This window comes from Hippocampus comes, unplaced genomic scaffold (assembly GCF_001891065.2).
Source record: "Hippocampus comes isolate QL1 unplaced genomic scaffold, H_comes_QL1_v1.1 scaffold1, whole genome shotgun sequence".
Lineage (NCBI taxonomy): Eukaryota > Metazoa > Chordata > Actinopteri > Syngnathiformes > Syngnathidae > Hippocampus > Hippocampus comes.
In genome coordinates this window covers 1,968,316-1,995,850 of record NW_017805010.1, presented here as the reverse complement: position 1 = coordinate 1,995,850, position 27,535 = coordinate 1,968,316, and the positions used below count along the sequence as shown (strand labels likewise).

At 42.6% G+C, this 27,535-nt stretch overlaps 2 protein-coding genes across 4 annotated transcripts in view; both read right to left on the bottom strand.

The window, feature by feature from the left end:
- rerea (arginine-glutamic acid dipeptide (RE) repeats a) overlaps nt 1-16,580 on the bottom strand; it is a 148,262-nt gene extending 131,682 nt beyond the window's left edge. For both annotated transcript variants that reach the window (XM_019863014.1, XM_019863015.1), the window contains exon 1: nt 16,270-16,580. The gene's annotated coding sequence lies outside the window, so the exon portion shown is untranslated. The remainder of the gene's footprint in view (nt 1-16,269) is intronic.
- Nucleotides 16,581-18,940: 2,360 nt separating this feature from the next.
- eno1a (enolase 1a, (alpha)) lies at nt 18,941-27,516 on the bottom strand. 2 transcript variants are annotated; one of them, XM_019863110.1, is made up of 12 exons: nt 27,345-27,516; nt 25,274-25,371; nt 23,753-23,848; nt 23,564-23,622; nt 22,455-22,524; nt 22,231-22,364; nt 21,778-22,000; nt 21,314-21,511; nt 20,564-20,765; nt 20,344-20,452; nt 19,475-19,533; nt 18,941-19,400 (listed from the first exon to the last, which is right to left on the bottom strand). In XM_019863110.1, exons 1-12 carry the CDS (start codon nt 27,488-27,490, stop codon nt 19,337-19,339), a joined length of 1,458 nt encoding a protein of 485 aa, XP_019718669.1. In that variant the 5' UTR covers nt 27,491-27,516; the 3' UTR covers nt 18,941-19,336. The 2 variants fall into 2 exon arrangements, with proteins under 2 accessions (XP_019718669.1, XP_019718668.1); XM_019863109.1 differs by lacking the exon at nt 23,564-23,622 and adding an exon at nt 22,825-22,883 and having other exon boundaries at nt 27,345-27,510.
- Nucleotides 27,517-27,535: the final 19 nt, after the last annotated feature.

Sequence of the window (27,535 nt, the reverse complement as noted above, 5' to 3'; positions counted from 1 at the left end):
AGCATCCACACGGTCACAGACACTTTTCATCAGCCCCAAACAAAAAAGATGAAGAAGGAACTGATTTCTATTTTGGCTGCAGCGAGCGCATAATTTCATGTCCCGGGCGACACGGCAACAATCGGATAAAATTGTTTGGAGGCTGAAACTCGCTCCGTCGTAGCCACAATTCAAGGTGAGAACATTATGTGAATTACAGATTTAGGCTGTGCGGCGTGGGCCGTATCATGCATCATTCTGATCAAGAGTGCAAAAATCACACAGTGGACAACCGGCAATAAGAGTCGCAAGAGCTTGATTATAAAAAGGAGTCGTGTCAGTGAACAGCCTGTTTTTACATCGATCAAATCAGTAAATCAGACATCAAACTATGAATTGTGTCAAATCCAATGGAAAATACATTTAATACCGTCGAGACAATTCTTTCATAACACCATGAGCAGGCATCAATACAGGTCACGGATGTCTCTGCCATCATTCTGGAGCTTCATGTCCTGAAATCTCCACACTGGTGTGTCTTGGCTGCACAGCTTTGCGAGCCATTTTCGATTTCCCCCAAAGACTCATCAATGCCCCATTACCAAGTCAAATCAGGTGGTGCTGCAGAGCTTTGCAGAGAACAAGGACTGCAAGCAAACACACACACACACACACACACACACACACACACACACACACACACACACACACACAAGCACAAACCACAGGATTCACTCATGTTGCCTGCAAGGTTTTCCTCAAGCCTCCGCACAGGATCACAAATAGCATGAGGAGGTAAGGTGAGGAGAAAAAAAAAAAATCACTGCTGGCCAAATACCTGAGAGAGGTTTATGGCTCGGAAGAGCAGAGGGAAACGTGCAAATGGATCTCTTGGACGCTTTTCTGAAGCTGCCAACCAGATTGCCATCTCCTGGGGCCGCAAGTCACACATTATAGTTTCTCATTTCACATGCCACAAACAATTATGGCACGCCTTTCAATCCTCATTACCCATGAGCTCCCTTACTGCTAATTAGCTTACAAATACAATACACTCAGAATCTTAAGAGCAAACCATGACCTCTAGTTCTCGACCACACTAATGTATCTATCTACAGGAAACTCCCCAAAAAAAGGCTTGCATTTTTATCTCCCTGTAAAAGAAAGTACAAGTTGGATGTAATGTAAGCAGCCGCACTCGAAAGGTAAGAGTGAAGCCATCAGAGAAAAGAAATATAGAGGACATGTCCCTTTTTGTTTTCTTGGCCTCTTGTCATCCCTTTTTTTACAGCATCACTGGCAAGACGACTGCAACTCTAGGGAAGAGTCACAAGCAGACTTGTTTTATGTTCAGATTTTCACAAGCTCTCAGTTGGTTAATGGAAACGTCGGAGTGTTAAATGCAGAGCGTAAAGAGGAAGGGGAAAGAAGCAGGGGAAGGCCATGTACCCATTGGTGGGGATTGTCATCCCCCGAGACTCCCAAGCACTGCAAGGATATTTGAGGACTGAAATTTAAACTGCCGTCACAAGACGTCCATTTAGCTTTTACCTTGTATTGTATTGAGTCACCATCTTCTGCAGATAGCGAGGCAACACTGGCTTTCTGACGAGCAAATTGGTTGCTTTGTGCTTTGAATTGTGACGGCGCTCTCTGAGAGCTCAATCGCACTCGTGAGATCTGCAAAGACGTCAACCGAATGGGAAAACCTGCGCCACAGCATCTGCCAATCATTTTTAAAATCAAGAGCTGATCGATAAGAACCCCCGTGGGCCAGGTCGGTTGGAATGGTTTTAAATGAGGCAAGCACTTAATCAAGTTCAGGTAGAGGCAAATAATAAGCTTTTACAAATGGAGTATACCCTGCCCAAGTATGCAGGCAGACTAGCAAAGTAAGCAAGTCAGTATGTGATTACGTTTGATGGACTCACTTGTCTCAACTGCGTTCATGTTGAGCATATTTCGAAACAGCCCGCAGGAGGAATTCGATCTTGTTTTATGCGCCGTGTACATTAAATGTGATGGGGTTCTTACTCAACTTTCTGTTCTGTTATTAAAAAACATAAAAATGAATCATTGTAAAAAGAAAATTAAAAAATAAAATATATTTTTGAATACTTTTTGCCATATAATTAACAGTGATAATCTTGAGTAAGCACATGAGGGCAACATGTACAGGGCAACTTGTGCACCCCAAAATCATGACAATAAACTGATTGTTAATTTTCCATAGAGTCGATGAAGGATCTGCAGAGATATGCCCACCTCTCATTTGAAAATATGTGTGATAGGGCTGCTCAAGATTGTAAAAACATACGATATACGATATGGGTGTTGAATATTGCAATAGATCTTATTGCGATATTAAACATGCACCTAAAGAAATGACAGTATTATCAAATAACAGAAACATTTTATTGCAGGAGACAAAATAAGCAGGCTCTGTGTATTATCAAAATAATTTTAATAACTGACAATTTTAAACAAACAATAATTATTGTTATTTATAATCATTACGATATAATTTATTCCACTCACAAGTGACCAGCATAACATACCAGTTGCCTTTTGAGCAACACTTTCCAGGCATGACCAATCATGCATTTGATGGATTAATCCTAAAACAATTAGTCATGTGTGGAAAGTGAAGCGGAAGGATGATGTAATCGAAAGGTGACTGTGTGACCGTCTCAGACGCTACAGTAGCTTAGCAAGAGGGCTATCCCAATACACTCCATACTTAACTCATTCTGTTCCAGCCATTTTCAGACCCTTTTTTTACACTAGGTTTTGAAAAAAAATCAAAAATATAAATAAGGACCTGGGATTGAATATGTAGAGTCTGAAAAGACAAATATGACAGGTAGGGATGGGCTAGTACGGATACCAGGTATCGATACCGGCCTTATAACAACGCATGGCGGCCCTGCGAAGATTGCCAATGAGTCACTGGCGCCTTCTATCAGGAAGTAAATGGCATGTATGTCTCAGAAAACATTTTTTTCAAAGTGAACTGCATCCATGTCAATCTTCTCAAATGCCCATTAAAATGCAATTTGATACGTATAATTACGTTTATACTTTATATCAATGTTTAGAGTGTATTGTTAGTGTGTTGCTACCAAAACCTATACGTTTTAGATATACAAAATGTCTGGATGGTTGGAAGGGGGTGTTTCATCTTTGAAATTCCATCCATGTCCATTCTCTTATTTGCCCATTATTTCGAAAAACGTGTACTTTTTATTAATGCTTAAAATGCAGAATTAGTGTGTTGGAAACAAAAAGAATGAATTCATTTGCTAATTTGGGTGAAGACGTTCTCCATCACAGCATTTGATGCATATACTTATTTTACTCATTGACTTGCTTTCACAAACTGAAAATATAAGTATGAGTTACTTGGTATCGGTATCAGTGAGTAGTCAAGAGTTGAATATTGTACTCGTACTGGTCAGAAACAAAGTGATGTTGAACATGCCTCATGTAAATGATATCATACTTGTACTGCACTATGATACAGAAAGTAATATCGCAGAGCACTACGACTGACTGTGAATTATTTGTACGTGTACATAAACTAAATTCGAGACCTTACTCCCGCATTATCACCCAGCACTTCATATTTTCTTCATTTGACAAGACAGCCGAATAAAATGACTCCTGGTGTGCTACGCCTCAAGCTTAGTGACCGTGAATCCTAAATTTTTTTTTTTTTTTTTTTGAGTGCCTGCAACCTGTCTGGCTGAATGCTGGTAAGGAAGAAAGATGAAGAGCTTCACCTTTTGCTGTCTTATACTTGTCCGTTTGTCCCCAGGGGCATTTGCGCTGCCTGCGACGACAAAGAGGGGGAAAAGGCGACAAGAAGGGAATATCGCTGTCATGGGGGAGATAGGGGGGAGGAAAGCTTAAAGGTAAATAGTGTGTGGGAGGTGAGGCGAGCTCTGGTTTCCAGCAATCAATCATGACCCACTCCTCCACAACAACATATGCCTTCAGTACAAGAGGTACATCAGATCATATTACATCTACTTTGTTGCTCTATAAATTCATCGCGCATTGGCTTACATCTAGGCAACAGTACAAAACCAACACGATGTGCTTCAAAGACTTGCAATGTGGCGGCACTGACAGAAGCCCAAACAAAAGCGAGCAAAGCGAGATTTAACCTGACTTTCAACTCAGCAGATGATCACACGACGCCGCGAGAGCTTTAGGGCGGCTGATGGTGACAGGAGTAATTTGCTCCTCTGCTGATTTGAAAAAGGAGTGCTCCACAAGATGACACCAGGAACAAGTTTATTGTCATTTTGAAGAGGATCTTTGGAATCGATGACAAGAGATCAATGTTGTCTCACCCGTTCACCCTTGCAACAATATACGGTACATAAACTACAATAACCATCATCTAGCGCACCGATTTCCTGTGCAGGACTCCCGGGCGCCAACTCCCTGGCAACAGAACAGCCTCTCTCAGTGCATCAGTGCACTAGTCACATCCACAACTTCACACATAATATGGACGGGGTGGGGGTGGAATGGGGGGGCTACAAAATACCTGAGGCAAGCCAAAGCCAGATAGACGGCGCTGGAAGCATGCGGCTACAGGAGCGTCTTCATTAGCGAGAGCCGAGTCGCTCATCCTCTCAGTTAATTAGGGCTTGTGCCACTTCATTCCGAGGCTGGGGAAAGGATGTTGGAAGCTTCATCGCTTCTTATTTCCCACCCTAACGCCTGGGCTGCTTCTGTCGCTTTATTAACAGGAAATATCTTGCAGATTTACAGCTCTGCAGAAAACATAAATTTCAATAATTACTAGAAACTCGTTAAGAGGGACACAATGTAACAAGCGCTCCCTTTTATCTTTTTTTTTTTTTTTTTTTAACCAGCCTCTGTCACCAGCGCCCCTCTTTCAGTGGATCTCATTTCCATAAAGGTGCCCTTTAATGATTGCATATTATAAACACATTAAAATGTACACTGATTTGCCACAGTCACACTTAGCGCTTCAAACACCAATCGCCACCCTGGAGGGCTGAGCAAATACTGAGAATGTCACATTTACATTCCACACCATTACTTCAGCAATTCGGCTGTCACTAAACAAAATAGACGAGCGCTGTTGTCTCAGCGGAGGAACTGGCTGGACGTGGCATCCGTCGGAATATGAATGAACAAAACGCAAATTGATGGGAGAAAATGTGTGGCAATAGAGGGGATTACAAGAGAAGGGCTTTTATTAGCTGTTACCCGTGAACGCATATGCTGGCCTGATGCCTAGAACGAGATGGTATCAGCAGTGAAGGTTGCGCTCCGATTAAGGGGGAAGCGCACACAATACAAATTGCGCATTTAAAAAAGGCACAGAAAAGCTCCATAGTTCAATCAATACGTGCAGTGTATTGCCTTCCTGTCTCCTCATCGTGCTTGCTAATGTTTCTTTCACGAGGCCAGCCCCACTGCTGGTGACATTATAGCTACAGCACTCCCACAAGTCCCTGATGGATGGGTGAAAATGGCTGGCGTAAAACACAATTAGTACGGTCCATATGGCCGCTAGTGGAGGAGGAGCAGTGGGATCCCATGAGAGGCCCGTTCTTTTGTTACCTGCAATGATCAAACCGTTGTCATCATAGTGCTCTTCCAATTGGGTGGGGGGGGAGGGGTGTGACCAACTACAACAGATCCTTACATTGTGGAATGATGCTTGGCAAATACATGAAGCAATGTTGGCTGAGAGCGTAATCAATAGCTCCATCATCGTGATAAATGGCTCATATTGGATAGTGGGGAGATTTAATGTGAGAGTAGCGTTACTTCTTCATTTCAGCGCTCAGTCACATCGATTGGTTAGAACCACACCTCTTTGGGATTTTTTTCCTCCAATTGAATGCATTGACAAGAGGGCAGCAATGTGTTCAACATGCGTTAACTTCACACACAGGGAAAAAAAAAAACAAAACATTAAAAGATGAACTGAGCTGCAGGCGCTCCGAACATCCGGTCTGACAAACATTTCCTTGCAGGAGAAATGCAGACACCTTATAGTGAGTTGGACGGAACACAGCTTGAGGCAACAGATTTATTACAAATTGATCTATTAGATAGCAGTGCTATGCTTCGGTGTTCATATTCTCTCTCTGCTCTCATGGTATGCCGAGGTGGAAGTGCTCCAGTGGCAAATCTAAACCCAATCCTCAGAACTCATTTTCTCGGCTGCTGCAACTGCGGTGCAGAGGCAACATGTCCATCCGTAAACCTAGTCAATCCAGCCTTTAAGTACCAGAATACTAAACTGGAGGCTCGGGTCGCTCAATAAGTGTGTCTGGCCTGCAAAGAAAGGAGTGAGCAAGGACAGAAGAGGAGAGTAGACAGTGCCCGGGTGCAGGCAAAAGGAGGCGAGGGATGGTGGGTGGTTATTTTCTAAGAGCTGCTTAAGCCCTGAACTCAGCATTGGCTGGAGTGGCATCGCCATTAAATCCGAAGTCAGAGGTCTGCCACTCTGCAAACGAACACGGCCTTCGGCGCAGTAACAACGCAGCGGTACATGCAATGACCACACTGGCAACAGACGACAGGGTAAATCCACAAAAAAATAAAAATAAAAAATTACAAAAAAAAAAAACTAAACATAGCTGATTTGTTCATACAGTGAAGAACCGCAATTCTTGGGGAAAAGGGACCATGCCCTGGCGCGAATAGCGAAAAAGTATTGGAGCCCCCCTCAAAATGTTTATACATACCTAAATAAATGTAAACCGCCATTCCAATGAAGTTGACACATTGGGTAAACCAAAAACAAAATACAATAATGTGCAAGTCCTTTCAAACAACACTACTCCCAAAAAGTTGGGGATATTTGGCTTTCCGCTGAAATTTCAGGTCGAGCCTAAAATGTATTAAATCCTTTACAGGTGAAATTAATGTGACCATCTCGAGGCTTTTGCATGCACATGTCCGAATGTTAAATGATTTCAGTTTTATGACAATGAGCGATGAAGCTTGATTACATTAGGCCTTCCGGTCATGTGACCATGCAGCCGGAAGTGGTAGGTTTGGCTGGCTTCTACATGTCTCTGCATTAAGCTAAATAAGACTGCGTCCAAACCACTTCTAACAAAACGCCACCGACTTTATAGGTAGTGATACACCTCTGAGCTTTTTGAGATTGCTCATTGCTTCACATCTGAAGCCACAGAGTTCAAAAAGCAGTTAAACATGCAACTGTACTTTGTCGATGACCTCTTTTTTTTTATTTTTTTTTTTTATGTCATCCTCCTACTTCTCATGAGTACATGAGTAGGTAGCGTGTTTGATCTGTTTTCTCTTCTAGGCTGCAACAACCGGTGTTCACACATTGTTTGAGTCTCTAACTGTGATGCAAAGTGGACTGGCTCAAACTGTTTCCATGTAAACAAAACACCAGTTTCGATTGATACCAGAAGTCGCTCACATAATTCACGGAGAGGCTCATGGGGAGTAGGATTAAGGTAGATAGTCGGGGTGTTGTTATTTTCTTTGTTTACATGTTATGCTGTGTTCAGCTTTGGCAGACTGAGTTGTTCTTAAATGGCTCTATAAATAAAGCTGGATTGGAATAAGAAATAACTCACGCGTAGTTTTGATGATGAATGTGCCTGAGGTTCACTTTGCAGTGCAGATTCTGTTCTTCTTTCATTTATTTATTGACTTCACTCTGTTGTACGGAGCAGGCTGCATGGAGACGTGTAGGGAGTAGAATAAGCTTCTCCTTGCTCGTCACTTTTTGTGGTAACATCACCAAATATGGAAACTCCGAAGAAGGCAGTAGAAATAATGCTTGATGTGGTCACTCAGCAAGTTTTGTGTGATTTTATGAAGTCTCTTTGGATGTCACACATGACAACCAGCTAAAAAGCATAAAGTTTTCAGGTAGGGGTGTCAAATTCATTTTTGTCGCGGGCCTGATTTTAGTTATAGTTTCCTTTAGAGGGCCATTATGACCGAAACCATATAAAGAAGTCAAGAATAACGGTTTGTAAGAAAAACTTTATTTGTCTCACAATGGAGGACTTCCCAATTATTTACCTATTATTTAAGTTACTGTAATGCGGGGTTTAGTAACAAGAAAATGCTTATAGGATGTCTTATTTCTTACAAATGAGAAATTTTGGTACAGATTTTAGCAAGCATCAGGAAATTTGATTTGCTTTCACGGGCCACATAAAATGATGTGGCGGGCCAGATCTGGCCCCCGGGCCTTGACTTTGACACCTGTGTTTGAAGTTAAATTTTCCCCAATTAGTGGTCCAAGCTGTCCACCTCGAGGGCATTGAAATCTTACGCTTCGACTCAGCGAAACAAGATCACTGGTAGATGATGACGACAAACACGGTAGAGTGAACATTAGTGTTTATAAGAGGTCAAAGACATCAATAGTAACCATACAGGTACACAAAGGGACAAAAGGACTCCTTGTGCTGGTGCTCAGCAAACAGAGCAGGTGACGTCGCCTTACGTGACAACATAGATTGGAGCTGAAAACTACTGCTGCTGCTGTCAATCGAAACAATGAGAGCAGAGAGGAACGCGCACCGATCCATTGTGCTTGTGAGCCCTTAAATCACCATCTTTCAACTGCGCCACGGCGAGGAAAGCGTGCCGGGGAAGGAGAAAAAAAAGGCCTTTTGTCTCGCGGAAGGAGTAAATGTGTGTCGCTGCGAGAGAGGGAGAACAGGGATTCATCCTAAAAGACGTTGAAATATTCGAGCGAGAAAGTATGTCTACGCAAACGTCTTCAGGCAGGCAGCTGCAGGGGGAGTGCACAGTAAAACACTGGCGTGCATTGTTTGTGTTTCTGCACTGCGAGCACCATGCCGTGTCATTAGATGAGGCAATCTCTTACCTAATAAGTACTGACACCCACATAACAGCAAAGGACTCCTCCTCATCCCCTTACCCCATCCCCACCAGCCCCCCCACCCCCGCCTTTTTCTCCCTCCCTCAGGGGCCATCCAGCTGATCCTACACCATTTCATTTTCTTCCTTGACTGGGATGGCAAATGGCTGACTGTTTTTTTTTCTTTTTCATCGTTGCAGTTTAATTGCGCTACTGTTTACCTTACCTTCACAAATTCGATAAAACTGTCTGTCCTATGCATGAATTCAGTGAATAAATACTGAGCCCGTGTCAATGTGGTGATCATGTTGCGACTGCAAATGTTAGCCGACGCTTCATTTGGAGTTTCCGCAGTCACTCGTGTGGGGGAAGCGCTAAAGAATTACGCTATGTTGCTCACACAACACACTCGTGTGTGTTAATTGTTAAATGCACAAGACAAATCAAGTCAAATCTCATTTGTGTACTATGGGGGCTATGGTGGATAAAAACAACACAAAAATGATGATGGTTGCTCCTCAAATAGTGGCAGGCTATGTTTATTGGAAGGAGTTCATTTGAGATCTATATATTTACAAATGCTGTTTCACTGATACATCATATTATATGTATGATGTGGTACATATTCAGCATTCAATTTTGCTGAATTTATTTTCGAACCGCTATTACCCCACCTGATACCTTTGAACAGTGAAGTCACTGATGCTGTGGAAACTCTCATTAGGCTTGTTCTTGTGCATTAAAAGCCTACTAGAACATCTTTCATCCATCCATTTTCTGAACCGCTTTATCCTCACAAGGGTCGCGGGGCATGCTGGAGCCCATCCCAGCTGTCTTCGGGCAGTAGGCGGGGGACACCCTGAACAGGTTGCCAGCCAATCGCAGGGCACACAGAGACGAACAACCCTCCGCGCTCACACTCACACCGAGGGACAATTTTGAATGTTCAATTTGCCTGCCCTGCATGTTTTTGGAATGTGGGAGGAAACCGGAGTACCCGCAGAAAACCCACACAGGCCCGGGGAGAACATGCAAACTCCACACAGGGAGGCCAGAGCCGGGATCGAACCCAGGATCTCTGCACTGTGAGGTCGATGCGCTAACCACTGGCGCACCGGGCCGCTCTACGAGAACATCTGTTTGGGGTATATCGGAAGCGGCGAAAATGGTGGCAGGTGCAACTGTTGACTCCCACTTACAAAGTAACATGAGTTTGAATGTGTTTGGGCCATTCTGAACACAGCCACATCGTTATAGTTATAAGGGGGTGTGCACACTTGTGCAAGCACATTAGTATCTCAGTTGTTTATTTTTGCTACCTTTCTCAAAATTATTTCTACCATTTTCTAATCATTTAAGATGCATTGAGTGAGTGAGTGAGTGAGTACATCCAAAAACACGTGCTGTTTTTGTACTCTTTACAGTATCCAGGTTACACAAATTGGTTACAAAAAAAAAAAAAGGTTTTCTTTGGTACAATTCTGGCACCGCATAGCTGGGCCTCAATCAAACTCGGATGAGATATGAGGCAGCTCTTACGAGAGGTGAAGGGAAACTGACAAAGAAGACACATCACATCCAGTATCTCGTCTCCACTGACTTGTTGGGATAAGCCGGCAGAAAACGGGCTGCTGGTGATGGTTGGACTGACGGCGAGGTGGGTGCTGCTGTTCTTGCCTCCGATCCGCCAGTGTGGCTACTGCGGGTCAGTCCAATATCTTAAAACAACACATGCCAGGCTTTTGCTCCAGTCAATTACCAAGCTTTTGGCGTAGCAAGTAGCACCTTGGGGGTGGGGGGGGGCAAGGAGCTTCGCTTCTTGTGTGAGCCACCGGTGAGTACTGACAAACAATAAAGATACAGTATTAAAAAACATTGGACCTTTCTTCATAACATGCAGCATGGAGTCGCTGACTGCCCTGTATTTTTTCCACAATTCTCCACTTCAGTTGCTTCTGAACGCGTTGCTCGTTGTGCGTAGGGCCGCGCTTGCTTTCGGTGAGGTTTCCGTCATACGAGACAATGAGCCAAGTGTCTCTCATGCTTGATCTTTTTCACCTCGCAAGGTGAACACAACATCCCAGGTATAAAGAGGTTTTAAAAAAGGCTCACCGTGTACTTATGTTGTGTATTTTGTGATGTTTTGGCTGCCGTCGTATGTCAGAGCGCGTCGGATGTGGAAGTGTCTGTCTGATGGCAATCAGATGCGTGTCCCCGTTGTAAGGGTTGACTTTGATTCATATGTCTCCGAAGTTTCAGCACATGCACAGAGATGATACTGTGTGACTGCTTGAGCCGTGACAAATTCAAACATCTTTGAATGATGAGATGTCGCCGAGTAGTCATGCCCGCTGGCGCTGATTCATTATTGAAATAGAAAAATATGACATCATATGGAACCATCATCTTACTTTTCCTATCTGTTTGCGTGTGTCATGTTACTAACTGGAGATCGAGTTAGTTTTAATTTTTATATGTATGTTGGATTCATGCATCCATTTATATCAGTGGTCCGCAAGCAGAGCAAATGTTAATATTTAAAGCAATATTTGAGTGAGAAATACAAATTGTGCCACCAACTGACGTGGATGTCACTTCTTTTGCACAATATAAAGTCAAGCATTAATGTGCTCATGACTTCATTAATTAAATGCAATGTGGCATGCTATAAATTGTGGGAACCGAAAAGGGAAGTTCTTTCTTTTTTTTTTTTTTTTTTTTTTTTATAACAATATATTTGCTCGGAATATGGACCAGGCCCACCCGCAAAAAAAAAAAAAAAAAAAAAAAAAGTGTATTATTGACACACATTGAAATTCACAAGGGGTGCGGGGGAGATATTTTGGGCATATTTTATGCATTTTTAAAATGAATTGGTAAATTAATCAGTCATCTTAATTTTTTTTCTGCCAAAATTCGACATCAGCACTGACCTAAAAAAAAATACATCTCGGTCGGGCCCAAATGAATTCGCAATGATTCAGCAACTGGTTTGGTCCACAGTGTGAGAAAATAGGCAAAAAAACGAACATTGTATTAAAAAATATAAGCAAATGTTTTATTTTGAGTCAACAAACAAAGTTATTACAAAGAAAATAAGTGTGCTTTCATGGAAGAATGAAATTTTGAGCACTTGTACAATTTTTTTTAGTTCAAAAATCTATCTAAATGATTAATCTTGACGAGGATGTTTTCAATGAATCGATTAATCGTTGCACCTCTAATGAGCTACAAAAATCGTTTTGCTTCACTTTCTTGTCGGAGGATGATATGCTTTTCAAATTCTCTTGTTTTGATGTGTAATACAGTGGTTCCAATACATTGGTGGCTTTGCAAATCCACTAAATGCCATTCTAAGGATTGAATAAACTGCTACCGCTCTGAAAGTGTCTGAAGACGAGTCGACCGTGTTGCTTTTCACGAGGCAAACTTTCCACTCCCCTACCAGCATTATTTCAAAGTGTAAACAAAATGCCCTGAAAAGCCAGTATATCAGCTCGTCACCTTGCTTTGACACACAATAGCCTTGCAGAGAGTGCAATATCTATTTTTCAATACAGGCTTCCCACACCAATACCTTTATTACACCACCTCGTGCAGAGCCTGACATAGCTCGGAGACCACAGCCAGGCATTATAATGGGCAATCATCTTGGCCATTCATGGCAGTGAAAAAAAAAATATCCAGTGACGGCATGCGGCTGAAAAACAGCGAGAGGCAATCTGAACGCAGCGTGTCAATGTCGAATTGCCGAGTGTGTGTAATGACAAATCAGCCTACAAATACTCTGAGTGCTAGACTGCAGTGAAAATGGATTTTTTTTCCCCTCCCATCACATTTTTTCTGTCCTACATATTACTCCTCACAAGGAGCTGGCCTTCCTCTAACACACATTAGCCATTAAAGGGAAATAACTGAGGCTATTCCTCTTACGATTAATCTGCAAGCGCTGGGATGCATTAACATTCAGTGGACGGGGTGTGTCACTCGTCATTTTTACCACTGCTGCGCTTGAGCTCAATTTGAAAAACTATAAAACACCCTGACCTCCTTTAACCCTCGAACTATTCAGATAATGAGGATTTTTTTCCCACCCCCTGTTAAAGACACAGCAGTTCTACAAAGAAAAACATAATAATTGAGCTCCGAATAATAACCGATAAAATGACTGTCCGGTGTCTGGCGCGACTGTTTTATTCACGGCTGCAGACATTAACCATTTAGACCCGCAACAAGCCTGACCAGGTACCTTGAGATGTTACGATTACGGGCGATTGGAAAAGAGCCCAACATGTCCACGTCAGGTTTTGATGAAGGGCATTAAACATAATGTAGTGCTGAGGATAGCGGTGATTTACCAAGCAATGCTTTTAAGCTTTCAGGTCATTCGATTTAATGTAAGCGTCGACTAACACCGTGGCAAGTTGACAAGCAGGGAGAAGAAGGATCCGGTGTAACTGCAAAGACGAGCGAAGGGTTGTGTCACTTGAAATAAACAAGTGAGTTAGAGGCAATCACTGAAGATAAATCACACACAGCAAGAAGAGGGCTGTTGGTACAGTGAAATCGCTTTAAAGAAGTCGTAGTAGTAAAATTATTCAACGCATACAACGCACCTTCACGTGAGGCTCATCAACAATATTCGCCGGCGTAGAACCTTTAACAACACACGAGCATTAATTGACATGGCATCACAGACGGTCAAACAAATATACACACAAGCACTTCACACAAACTTCATGAACTCATTTTTGGCCTTCACACTAAATGAATGCTTGGGAGGTAAGACAACTGGAGCAGCAAAGTAGACGACACAAGCTAGCTGCAACTCTGACTGCATCACAAGAAAAGCAGAAACATACATTCACTTTTGATGGCCTTTTGATGGCCGGGGAGGGTGCATTCGAGGGCTGCCACCAAAATAGGACATCACAAACGCAGAGGAAAAAAAAACACTCAATGAAAGAAACCTAACAACAAAGTCCAGCAGATGCCACCAAAGTAATGCTTAAAATGCTCCGACCAGAACACAAAAACTGGCATACAACTGAGGACAGGTTCCCTTCGCCGCTCATTTTCATATTTTAGATCTACTCACTAACAATTATTTTAATAACACTGGTCAACAAATTAATTTATTTTATTTATTTTTAATCAGAAATGCTAGTAAACTACTGTATTCCAGATGATTGTTTGCGATGATTCCAAATCTGCACTTATTTTATCTCAAGCACATCGGGTTTTCATAATGATGACAATATTATAACAATAATAATATAAAATGCAATACGATCATATGCTTGGTCATATTTATGAATTGTAGGGCAGTCTTGTACTGTATTAATGGGCATGGGATTTAGGCAAACACAATACATTTTTTTCAGGCAGTGAAAGCATTATGACATAAGGTTAAGTCACATTTACATTAACAGTATATTTTTATTTGTTTCATAAGGCGCTGTATTTGCATACCATAAAGGCACTCGGTACTCATATCAATTAGTCAACTCACATAATTACCACACAAGCTGAAGCAGCAGTACCGATCCGATCCAGCCGATCATATCTGTGTAAAGCCCAACAAAAACGAATTATTTTTAAAAATCAGTTGATCAAAAATGGTCATATGGATTTTAAATCTGGGGTCGACAAGTGTGCAGGAGCGGACTGTGTTCAACTATGATGGTTTCATTGTAGTAGGCCCACTCATAATTTAACCAGAGAGAGCAATGTCGTTCATAGAGAAGCACTTCTTTAGTAATCTAACCAAGATATGGCTGAAATGTAACATTCCCGATGCTGTCCTTGAGCTAAATGCAGATAAGACATCTGAAGCTGCTTATTTTTCAAGGAGACAGGCGGCAGCCTTTTGTGCACATATCTGATTTTAAAATGAAAACTTCGCTTGTCTAATCTGTCAGTTTGCGCTGGTGTCATATCACCTCTCATATCCTTACAAAATATTCTAAATTATGTACAACTAAATCCATACATCTACAAGATTATACTTTTGATATTTAGAATGTCACTAAATATCAGTGAGAGTCCAGCATTTGTACAAAGTATCTAAAACAAGGTCACATTGGCATTTTTCCAAGAATTTGGGTGGAGGGGGTCAGACTACAAGGTCACCAAAGTGCCTAGTTCTAACTTCAAAACAATGTTTCCGCAAGGAGAATGGATGCATAGAAATAATGTACTGTGTATGCAACATTCATTGAAGACTTGCTTCAAATGTTTTAAGGAATGGGAAGGAAGTTCCCAGAAAAACACACAAGTATGGGGAGGTCAAGTAAACTCCACACAGGAAGGTCAGAGCAGAGATTCGAACCCTAAACCTTAGCACTGTGAGGAGGCCATGTTATCCACCAGACCACCTTGCTTTCCCCTCATGCTTATAACTAAGCCATCATGAAGTTCAAAAACCTGAACTTGTGAATGGAATATTGAAGTTATATTCTTTCTTAAGTTACTCACCATAGTTCACCAGATGTTTTGAACTTCAGTGCCTGCCAAAAGACATTTTTCCACTTCTAATTGCTGACAATGTGCCTGTTTTCCAACTATTAATGTTTGGGGTTTTTTGTACACCTTCTCAAACCCCAAAAAAAGCAGCCGTTAACTTGCAACGCCTTGCTTTCCCCTCATGCTTATAACTAAGCCATCATGAAGTTCAAAAACCTGAACTTGTGAATGGAATATTGAAGTTATATTCTTTCTTAAGTTACTCACCATAGTTCACCAGATGTTTTGAACTTCAGTGCCTGCCAAAAGACATTTTTCCACTTCTAATTGCTGACAATGTGCCTGTTTTCCAACTACTAATGTTTGGGGTTTTTTTGTACACCTTCTCAAACCCCCAAAAAAGCAGCCGTTAACTTGCAACAAGCCAAAACACAAGCGTGGCACACTAAAGGCAGCATGAGAGCATTTGGCAGCTAACATTTCCATGAGCTAATGACAATAGCTCAATGGGCTCCGACTACTCCTTGAATCACACAGGCACTCATGCACACACTGCACGGGGTCATTTCAAATGGGACGCGCTCTCTGTGCTTTCACTTTCGCTGTTGCAATCAAAAACACAAACGCTGTCCGAACACGAGCCGCGAGCTTTGTGCTGCGCGGTGCTGACGCGAAACTGTGCGAAACTAGCTGTTCGCAGCCAGACAGTACACCGCTCCCGATTGGCATTCCCAATCAGGGCTAGCGGCTGCTGCTAACCGGCTCACCGCGTTAGCTCACTGATAAACCCGGTCCTCAAGCTAACAGAGAAATTAGCCGAGCGGCTAGCTGGTTGACGTTTCCAAACAAACCACACTGTGCAGCGTAATTTGGCACGTTTTTTCCCCACAGGAACACTCATTGGAAGCAAAATAACGAGGCTCATAGTGTGCGCTCACGTCACTTACCTTGGAGGGCTTGATCTACAACATCTGTGATTTGTTTGAGGAGAGGCTGCAACAACAAACAATAGCGGCGAGCAAAGCAAAGCGGAGCGGAGCAGCGGTGGGGGCAATTAGCCAACGTTAGTTAGCCAAGTGGTCGCCACTTTAGACAGCCGCAGTGCCACCTTGTGTGTCTTTTTTCTCGCCTTGCTCGTGAACGCACCACGTTTGGGGCAACCTTGTCATAAATGATGAAGTTGGGATTCAAAGAGGGAGTAATGGTAGCCGGGATGCTCGGACTGGTGTGTGTGAGAGGCACTCAGCGTGACAGCATCCTTCTTCATGTTGGGGTGAGAACAGTCGGGGGGCTCTCAAAGTTCAGCCGGTAAAATGTCGTCACCCACTGGCCGAAAAGTAGAATACCACAACACGCGACGAGGGGGACCTCTCGTGTTACGGTTGAGTTCCGTTTCTACGGCGAGGACGTTACCCCGATTTTGTACGTAAATCAACGTTATTTTAGAGCATTTAAAAACGACCCGCAGGTGTAACAAAGTACTGTACACAATTATGACCGAAAATAAAACACTACAACAACAATAACTAGATGGCGCTGTATCCATTCGAAAATATTTTCATGCCGATATTTTCAAGGCATGACAGTCAATCTAAAACATTTTTTTCGAGCATGTACAGCGGAGTTATTAAATATTTCCTTTTTTTTTGTTGCGAAGGAAGCATGATACTTAAAAAGTATTTCGAAAATTCAAGATTTGTATTGTCCCAGGTACCTTGGCATTGTACAGCCCAAGTTTGCACTGCTCCAGGATATGTATTTTTTTTTTTCAGGGCTAAAGGCTGGGGAAGGGCTGAGAAAATACATTTAAAATATATTTTAGAATATCAAATGAATTGCTGGAGGGACTTCAATTAGGCTACACAGATTTATGACGGGGCTGTGAACACCCCCTCGCCCTGGTGGAGCTAAGGGGTTGTCAGTCTTGTCAACTGTGCTTACCTTGAGTGTACTGCTGCCCTACATTAAAATGTGAGTGAGCCTAATATTTTTGGGCAGATTTGGAATTATATGTTGGACAAACATGGTACTACAATCAGATAAATATTTTGAGTGAGCTGATTTTTGTGGGAAAAATACACTGAAACTGATCCAACTGAATGTTGGTTTTATTGTTCTTCAGTTTTGTCATGTTGATGCAGGAGAGACTTTTGCCCGGGAAAAAAAATCTCTCGGGGTCGTACATGCACGTGCCTCCCAATTTTCGTAGTCCTAGGTCAAACAGACTGGGATACAGTTCAGTTGAACATCTGTGCGGGGTGCTACAGACGTGTTTTTGTACTCATATACTGTATGACAACTTCAACATGATCACATTTCTCGCTAGGCCCAATGTGTACAAAGTTTGTTGAATTTTCATTGGCGTTTAGGCCCTCAAAAATGCAAATCTTTACAGATATTAATAATAATAACTTATACAAAAACAACAGGGACCTTTCAGCTGTTGCTGCTTGGGCCCTAATAAGAAGAAAATAAGTCACTGATGCTGGTGTCGTACTACATTTGCCTAACTGGTAGTACTTTACAGCAATAACTGAGCATGCCTTCTTGTGCCACAAGATGTATTGCTACCCTTTTTCATAGTTCATAGTGTCTCAGTAACCTATGATAATGCAGTAGTAAATCATGATTACAGGCCATATCAAGTTATCAAATGAACCCCAAAATGTCAAATGCTAGGACTGTCGCAGAGTCCCTACTGTACACGATTTAGATCACTATCGGTTTTTAAAAGCTGTACGACTACTGCTGACATTGCCTGCTGCAACTCGCCACAATAAGAAATAATCTTATCAGAAATTGACAGTATCATAGACATCCAAGTATGTTCAATATGACACCTACATATTGTTGGTTAGTTTTGTGACAAATTTTACATAAGTCATTGCGATGCGTGCCTGCCTCTATAATTTTGATAATAAAATGTGTCATTTTTTTCCTTGTGCATAGTGGAGAAAAGTTCCAAGGGCTCTGTGATCTTTTGTACAAGGAATTCATCACATGTACTGTTAGTATGTGACCATTAGATAGCGCAAGGTCCAAATGCTGTAAAAACGGATCCACTCAGAGCATCTATCGGAAGTTCATTCTTTTATAATTTGGTCCAGTAATTTCCATGAAAGCAAATGCTTATCCGTTCTGTTTGGTAGTGTGTTTGTGCCCATAACGACATTTCCTAAGTTCCATCCGAACCAAAAGACGAAGCTTGACATAAGTTTCAAACAAGTGAACAGCTGAGAACCCCCCACCCCCCACCTCAGAGTTGTCATACTGCTTGAGAATCGGCCTTTATTTATCCTGGTAAAGCTTCCCATTAAAAGAACGAGACTCCTCGTCCTTCAGAGACAGAAATGGCATCCCCAAGAGGGAGCGCTGTGCTCATGTTTCTGCCTCCCAGTGGTACTATACTCAAATTACATCAAACATGTCACAGTGACAGTCACAAGAGAGACATATAGACACATCATACATATTTTACTTCTATCTGCTGGGAAGAAATGTAAGATGAGGGACCGGTGGGCTCATCAACCAGAAAAGTCATTGAGCAATGGTGTGCAAAATAGTAATTTGAAAAAAAAAAAACAAAAACAAAAAACAAATAAAGGAGCCACAAAGACCGCCATTTCAAACTATATTTTTATTATATATTTGTGCCAACGTTTACAGCAACACAAGACGTTTGTCGGATGAGACACATTGCACATATAACACCCTTTTCCACTGCTGGAGATAAGTAGTAAAGTTAGAGTAGCTCAAATACTCAGTAGAGCACCAAGATTTACTACAACTTACAAGAAGCTACACAGAGGCCTCAGACACATGTAGACACAGAAGGGATTATCATTAGTATTACTAGAATTATTTTTCAGGAGCTAAAGCATACTTTGAGGAGGTGCTTGACACTTCACCATGCCGCAGGCCGCAGAGTGGGAAAAGGCAAGCGACTTTGCGTGGCGTTTCAGTATGACGATTATGAGTGATGAACACACAGAAGCCTGAGGATGACCGTGCAGCTCAGATGGGGTGTCTGAAGTTCTGGCCGGCGAAACGGGCCTTGTCACCAAGCTCCTCTTCAATCCTGAATCAGGGAGAGGACATTTTGTCAAAATGGCTGCGATCAACGCCCAATTGTGTATTTCCGGGCTGACTTACCGGAGCAGCTGGTTGTACTTGGCCAAGCGCTCAGATCGGCAAGGTGCGCCTGTCTTGATCTGAAAAAATACACATTTGACTGGACGTTATTGTAGCCGGGGGGTGTGAACTTTGACCATCCGCATTCAAGTTTCAAGAAGCAGAAGAGCAACCAAGGCCATGGGTGTTGAAATAGTACAGCATTGCACCTGAATACAAGCTGTTCGCGATTCAAGAATTCACCTAGTCCTGTTTTTTTTTTCTTCTGGTAGATACTATCTCAGACTATTTGGTGAATAACTCACCAATTCATGACTGCTATGCCTTGAAATGCCCTACTACGCCACAAGATGGTGCCAAATCACGGTCTAAACAGGACAGTGCGGATGTACAATAATAGTCCACGAAGGTATTTCGAAGTGATACATCTCGACTGTCAGAAGAAGCTACGAATGCCGGGAGAAGCTAAGTTTAATCCGAGTTCAAAGCAGAAGTTGAGGAAAGCATTTGCGGCATGTGCGCATGCACACGGGGTACATATTTTTTTCAAAAATAAATCATCTGCAAGCCATTTTATTTGAAAAAAACTTTCACTGCCAGTGACTGCAGCAGAAGGCAAATCTCCATGTCACCTGTGAGGGCCAGCAGTGTAAGAGTTTTTAAAGGTATGACTTAAAAAAAAGGGTTTTGAAATGACATTCAATTGCTTTGGGTTCACGGTTTGTCGTATATTCATCCATTATCTGATCGGCTTATCCTCACAAGGGTCGTGGGCGTGCTGTAGCCTATCCCAGCTGTCTTTGGGCAGCATGCGGGATACACCCTGAAGTGGTTGCCAGCCAGACGCAGTTGTGTATTCACACTTCAACAATTAGTATAGGCTGCAGTACCTGTCCAGTGCAGAGACCGACGACAAGGTCCGCGATGAAGGTGTCCTCGGTCTCTCCAGAGCGATGACTGACCATCACACCCCAGCCGTTGCTCTGGGCCAGCTTGCAGCTGTTTGGAAAACACACACACACACACGCACGCACCCACACAACATAAGCTTTGTTTCCAACGAGGGTTTGAAGCAACAAGATGGAACTTGATTGCAGCATGAACACGTACGCCTGCAGAGACTCGGTGACTGAGCCGATCTGGTTGACTTTGAGCAGCAGGCAGTTGCAGGATTTTTCGGCCACGCCCTTGGCGATGCGCTTGGGGTTGGTGACGGTAAGGTCGTCGCCCACCACCTGGATGCTGGTGCTGGCAGTGAATTTGGTCCACGCTTCCCAGTCATCCTGGTCGAAGGGGTCCTCGATGGACACGACTGCGGAGGGTCAGGAGGCAATGTTGAGTACAGGGGTGGGGACATTTTGGGAATCAAGAGCAATGTTGGATTGTGTAAAAAGACAGAGCCAGGCCATTTGTAGATTAGGTATTAGGGAAAAAAAAAAAAACTGTGTCCATGCAAAATCAAACTATTTTTTAATTATTTATATTTGTTTCAATTTTATGTTCATGATTACTTGTCATTTTAATTAACCACTTTATTCATAAATATGTAAGTTTAATGCTAAAATTCTGACTGATAGTTTAATTATATATATTTACGACAGATTGTTGATTTAATCAAATAATTTTAAAAACTGTTTTTACATGTATAGTGCTTGCTAAAATAAATGTTTGTGGAGGCAAATGGCCTCTCAGTGTTTAATTTGTTGTCTTCTTGTTTTGGGATAATGTAAAAAAATTAAGTTCTACGGCAAAGCAATATTACAAAAGTATATATTTTTTAAGTTTCACAGTTTTCTGGGCCTGGCCGGCTTTAAACGTGTTACAAGATGGAAAACACAAACAAATATGCATATCACCCACCCGGGTAGTCCTTAACGAAGCTCCTGTAGAGGTCGGCAAGCTTGTCGGAGGAGATGTAGCGGTTTGGGTCATCGGGTGACTTGAAATCCAGGTCGTACTTGCCGCCTTTGTAGAACTCGGAGGCGGCCACGTCCATGCCGATGACGATCTTGTCAGTGTAGCCGGCCTTGCCAATGGCATTCTTGAGGAGTTCCAGAGCTTTAATATAAACGTGAAAAACACATTATGATGAGAGTTAAAGCCTGGTATGTTGCAAATATATACCGGAGACATTCACAGATAACTAACATATGTTTACACTGACGTAGCTGCCATTTTAGCACATCGAGTAACAGGCAGGCAACAAATGCACTCAAGTCGAAGTCTTTATTTAGTAATCATAAGACCAGCGGAAGCCAGACGTAAACCAAGTAGCTCCCTGAAGGCCATTTTAGAACGGTTCGCCATTTACAGTTTGCTCTCACCTTCCTTGTTCTCCAGGATATTGGGTGCGAAGCCGCCCTCGTCCCCTACGTTGGTGGCATCTTTGCCGTATTTCTCTTTGATGACATTCTTCAGGTTGTGGTACACTTCGGCACCGATGCGCATGGCCTCCTTGAAGCTGCTGGCGCCCACGGGCAGGATCATGAACTCCTGCATGGCCAGCTTGTTGCCGGCGTGGGAGCCGCCATTGATAACGTTGAAGGCCTAAAAGGTACGCCCGATGGAGATATGATTTAGATCAGAACATAAGCCACATATCCCTAATTTTTCATCAGGAGTACAGTATATACATTTTGTCATATTTGTTTCACCATGCTTATTTTTTCTCGTGTCAAATATGTGCCATGGCCAAATAAAGGTTGGGGAAACACCAACTTTGAAGACGTTCAACTAAGTATTTTGCCCTTTCTTGACTTTGGTAATTGTTAGCTCACAGGCACGGGGAGGATGACTTCAGGATTGCCAGCCAGATTAGCAATGTGGCGGTAGAGCGGCACGCCTTTCTCAGCTGCACCAGCCTTGCACACAGCCAGGGACACGCCCAGGATGGCGTTAGCACCAAATTTCGCTGAAGCGAGAGAAAAACGTATTGTTCAATCATTGATTCCCCAAGCAGGCTTTGATGTACTATAGGTGGCTCAGGATCTGAACATCTTACACTTGTTTTCTGTTCCATCCATGTCCAGCATCAGCTTGTCAATTTTCTCCTGCTCCGTGACATTCACATTCTGGATTCCGAAGAAAAAAAAAAAAAAACACGTTTAGGATATGTTAAAGGTGACATTGAAAATGTAAGGAGGTATGTTAAATCCTGGTCAATATGGCAAAACATACACAAACAGTTAGGAGAGTCGCAGCATCTCATGATTAAACTTTCAAATCCGAAACTCAATTTGTTAATACGACACATTTGTCACTCCGCCAAGAAGCTAACACCAAGGGTACACTAAGATTTGTGTGTGACGTTAAGGAATTGTTATTGGTGATGTGATGTGCGACAGTATGAGTCAGATCATAAATGGTCCTACCTTGTTAACCAGTGCAGGTGCAATTGTTTTATTGATATGCTCAACAGCTTTTGAGACACCTGCAAAGGACAAGCAGACCATAACTGACCCAGGCTGAGGAAGACCGAGCAGAAGACCACCAACGGAACATGCCGTCCTCTCATATGAGGACCTTATAGTAGTGTTGACAATAAACGAACCAAAAGAAGCTGGCCGCAGAAAAACCTGCGTCATAAATGAAATACATGTCCGGCCGATACTGGACTTTATAGTTGTGCTGCATGAGTCTTGAAAATCAGTTTTACCGTCATCTAAAAAAAATAAATAAATCAGTGACACAGTATTTTGATATTTTCTTGATCCCTAATATGGCATCATTTCTAATCAGAATGATGTATTTTGGCTTTCCTTTGCAGTATCATTTTCTTATAGACGCTATTTTACGTCGAAGCAACTTGCGTCACCTTCCTGACAAGGAGGATAGATTGCAGGCATTGTCAAATTCAGTGTCACCAGGAGTGCAATACCTTGCGCTTGTGTGGTTTCCTTCAACGATTGGTATCATGTTGATTAACTGTCTTGTAACACACTGTATACAGTATTGTGTTGAAACGGATAAACTTCTACACTGCAGTGTCCATTGTACTATGAACCTCTGTTAGTGCTTGCCAAGGTTAGTTTCAAAAGAAAACTCCATTCTTCATGCTTCGGCGCTGAGCGCTATTGTTAGTTACAACTTTTATTCCACACTTTTGTTTACCTGGTTACACAATGCAGGGCCCAAGAATTCATTTACATATTTTACTGCTCTTTTGACTCCTGACAGGAGGAAGACAAGAGATAGAGGAGATGGGGTAAAAGTGGTCCGAAGATATGAGTGGGAACAGTGTGGAAAAGGAGCAAAGTCAACATAGTCTATAATTTTCTTAATTTTTTTTTTTTTTTTTACCTTTGCCCATGTAGCGAGTTTTATCATTGTCGCGGAGTTCCAGAGCCTCGTAGATGCCCGTAGAAGCACCGCTGGGCACTGCGGCTCTGAAAAGACCTGGGCAATAGAGGGGCACATTTTTGGGAGGGTTACTTAAAAGTGCTTTGTCATACCTGGAAATAAGTGTGAAGTTAATACACATTGAAATGCATTTCATTAATAAATTATGTCTCGCAAAACTTACCAGTTCCTGCACTCCCAATGCAAAAGTGAATTCTGTGCTTTATCATGTGCTGTATTACACTTGATGCTTGTGAATAATAAAATCTCTGTAAGATATGTTTATGAATTAAGTTGATCTCACTCTCTTTGGGAAGGCGCAACAAGGTGCCCGTTTCCCCTGTAAAGACAAATGGACCATGTAAAGGGGGAAAAATTGTGCTGGCTGTGCTGCATTGCGCTGTTATGTAACAGGGCCAGCCTGGGGATCAACTGAGCATGTGCAGTCCATCTGTGAAAGGATGTCAATCTATTCAGTTTGCCCAGCGGACCGACATTAGAGGGGATTTAATGCTTGGAGTGGTGGGGGCACGGCGGCCATGCGGGCCAAGTGTGCAACTTTGGGAAAATCGTGTGCATTCCTTTCATCAAGATCATCCTTTACGGCTTCACAGAGCTGCTGAAATTTAATCACGGGGTCACGGCGACAACATACACAACAGCGTCAACGTTTGAGTGGCTGTTTATGTAAGCGCTTATATGGTGGACATGCCGTCATCGAAGATGGCAAATCAGACCTGGCTGCCATGAAAGGAAATCTCCTCACAGTGCAAAAAGGCCATTTACAGTAAACGGGGAGTACTTGGCAGCCATTCTATCCAAATGAGACGGAAAACAAAGCTGTGAGCCATGTATTAAGGGCCTTCCATGTCAGTGGTCATTCAGGTTGCCTCATTGACATTCCCAGGACTTTTCATTGAGCTGTGTCTTTTGTTTCAGCCCTCAGAGTGTTTGACTAACCAAATAGAAGTGCCATTCTAGTCAAAAGGTAGCTACCGGTAAATGCAAGAAGAGGTTCCACCTGCTTTGCGTTATCATCATGTCCCTTCAGCTGCAATTGCCTTCGCGTAACATTTATACAAGGTCCCTGCCATCAACTCAATAGTCACCTCAATGTGTGGCTAGTGCGTAACAGCTACTTTTACTGTGCTCTAATACAGGACTCGTTATAGTGACACGGTACTCCGAGGCCCTGGTGATATTATTACATGAGCTATTTGCACATGCTCAAAATCTGAGCTCACCAGGAAGGCTTGAAATTGCCAACTGTGAGGGGTAATAGCGAGAAACAAATATGGCCCGACTGCAAAAGGAGCAGTAAGCAGCTCACATAAGTTTGAATGTGATTGGTTAATTCTAAACACAACCAAGTTCCCAATTATAAGCGGGACAACATGTTTGTACTACCACATTAGCTCAGGTTATTTTTTACTTCCCGTCTCACAAAAGATGCCACAAGAATCGTTTCAGGCGTACAAGTACCTTTCTTGGTGTAGAGGTCAACTTCCACGGTGGGGTTCCCACGGGAGTCAAAAATTTCACGAGCGTAGATCTTCAGGATGGACATGATTGGGTTGGATCTGCAGACACAACAACAGGCTGAGTGGTCAGCACAAAGGCATTCTTGCTTGGTCATCTCGTACTCACCCAGTTAAATAACAAATCACATAAAAAATAATTTAAAAAAAAACCCACAAAAATGTTTAGTTTTTTTTTTTGTTTTACTTTCTCCTTCTATGTGTTACCATGTGTGCTGTGTGTGAGCACTGAGAGAAGTCTGCCCAGCGAAGCAGATGTATGAGTTACGGTGAGGTGTGGCTTAGCTAAATAAATACGCTTAGTCTGACCGCCCAAAAAGAGATTGCTCAGTCTTTGCGAAATTCTATAACAATAACAAACAATAAATAAATAATGCAATAAGTGACAAAATGGCAATATCAATAGTATCTTTAAATTGATACCGTGCTGAGCCCAGAGTCACGGTTTAATCTATCCTTGACTTGGTTAACTTTCGAAAAGCAAATAATGGAGGTCACAGAACCAGACTGTTTGGCCGAGGGGTTTACTGTGCCGTTGTTGGTTTGTCATCGATTTTAACCAGTGACAAAACAAAACACACCCTCTGACCATTCTGATTGTGAATGCATGAGCCGGTGCTCATGCAGCATTGGTATTAGGCAGTCTCTTTTTATACTAAGCGCTGGTTTGGAATTCATAAAATACACTGAAATTTGTAAACAAAACAGGTCCCCTATAATGAAGTTATGGAATGTTAATTGTGCAGCTCCCCCGCCTTTACCCAGCCATTTTTAATGAGCAAAATTTTGATACAACTCAAATGTATTTCTACACTGTAAACAGTGTAGAAATGGAAGCTCCACATTTTTAAATAGCCGTTGAAAAAAGTACTAAACAACTGAATACGTCTCATTCTTGCGATTACTACAAATCAAAGAGAGAACACCTTTTTACTTGTGATGTCAAGTGAAGTCAAGTCAGTTTTTATTGTCTTGACTTGACATGACAAGTAAAAAGGTGTTCTCTCTTTGATTTGTAATAATCGCAAGAATGAGACACATTCAGTTGTTTTGTACTTTTTTCACCGGCTATTTAAAAAATGTACTTTCAAGACGTTGTATTATACTGTACAATGAAACATCTTTCTGTCAATGCACATATTACTAAGGTGTTTTCGTAATCGTCTCCTTGCATTCAATACTTTGCTCCCAAAAGCTCCCTTTGGATTACTGCTTGATCATCGCAGGAAGCATAACAAGATGGCAGCACAAAATGGCAGCCGCAAATGAACCATCATGCATCGGATTTATGTGCCATGCAGCACCCATACCATATTTTTTATGTACATAAATGCTCGGTATCAATCTTTGACAGTCTGACAGAACATTTGCACGACATCCTCATTCGCGATAAATGTGTTTTCAAAAATGTCAACAGAATCGTGACACCCAAAAATCAAACGCGCTTTCTTGTCTTTTAATTCTTTATCGCTGTATCGACTTAGATTTAGTTAACTCGCTACAGTCAGTAATAGTGAATTAATGCGTTTGGTCGACACGGACCCCGCCCCCAAACCAACCCCCTGGCCGCCAAGAATGCTGCAAGTAACTGGTGTCGCCTCTAAACGTGTCCGAAACGCTCTCATGTTTTGCATCCAGAGGTTCCGCAACTTGTTGCAGAGACTGCGGGAAGTTTGCAACATGACGCCTGTTTCTGACACCTACCGCAGTTCTAAAAAAAAAGTGGGGGCTGGGGCGCTTCCACGCCAGCTGACAGTGTCGTTTTAAAAATAGTCGCCGGGCTACCCACTACGGTGCCCACCGAGCACCCTCAGCGAAATCTGGACAGACAGTCCTCGAAACGGCATGCAATGAATGGTCAAGGGCAACACGTTTATTAGGATGAAAAGCGCAACGATGGCGTTAATCCACGACGAAATAAAATGATATAAGACATAAACGGAAATGTGACACTAAAATCAAAGTGGCTGTATTGCAAAGACCAAAAGACGTCGTTGAAAGGATTTTGATATTACCTTTCCGGCCTAGCTGTGTGCAAGGACGATGTTGTCGGTGGCTGTGTCGTGCGGGCAGGCAGAAGAGAGGAAGGCGCTCGTGACGTGCCGGGCTCGTTGATAAGTGGACCGCATCGACGCAGAACCGAGCTGCGGAGCCACGCCATTGGCTGGTGCCCTGTCACGCGGGACAACACTGCGAGGTGGGGCAC

Bases quoted from the DNA above. Each gene is read 5' to 3' on its own strand.
- eno1a (XM_019863110.1), bottom strand. From the start codon at position 27,490: ATGGCGTGGCTCCGCAGCTCGGTTCTGCGTCGATGCGGTCCACTTATC. The intron at 25,372-27,344 runs GTAATATCAAAA...TTGTGTCTGCAG, and splicing joins CACACAGCTAGGCCGGAAAG to ATCCAACCCAATCATGTCCA. The intron at 22,001-22,230 runs GTGAGCTAACAA...CGTACCTTTTAG, and splicing joins AAGTCATCCTCCCCGTGCCT to GCCTTCAACGTTATCAATGG.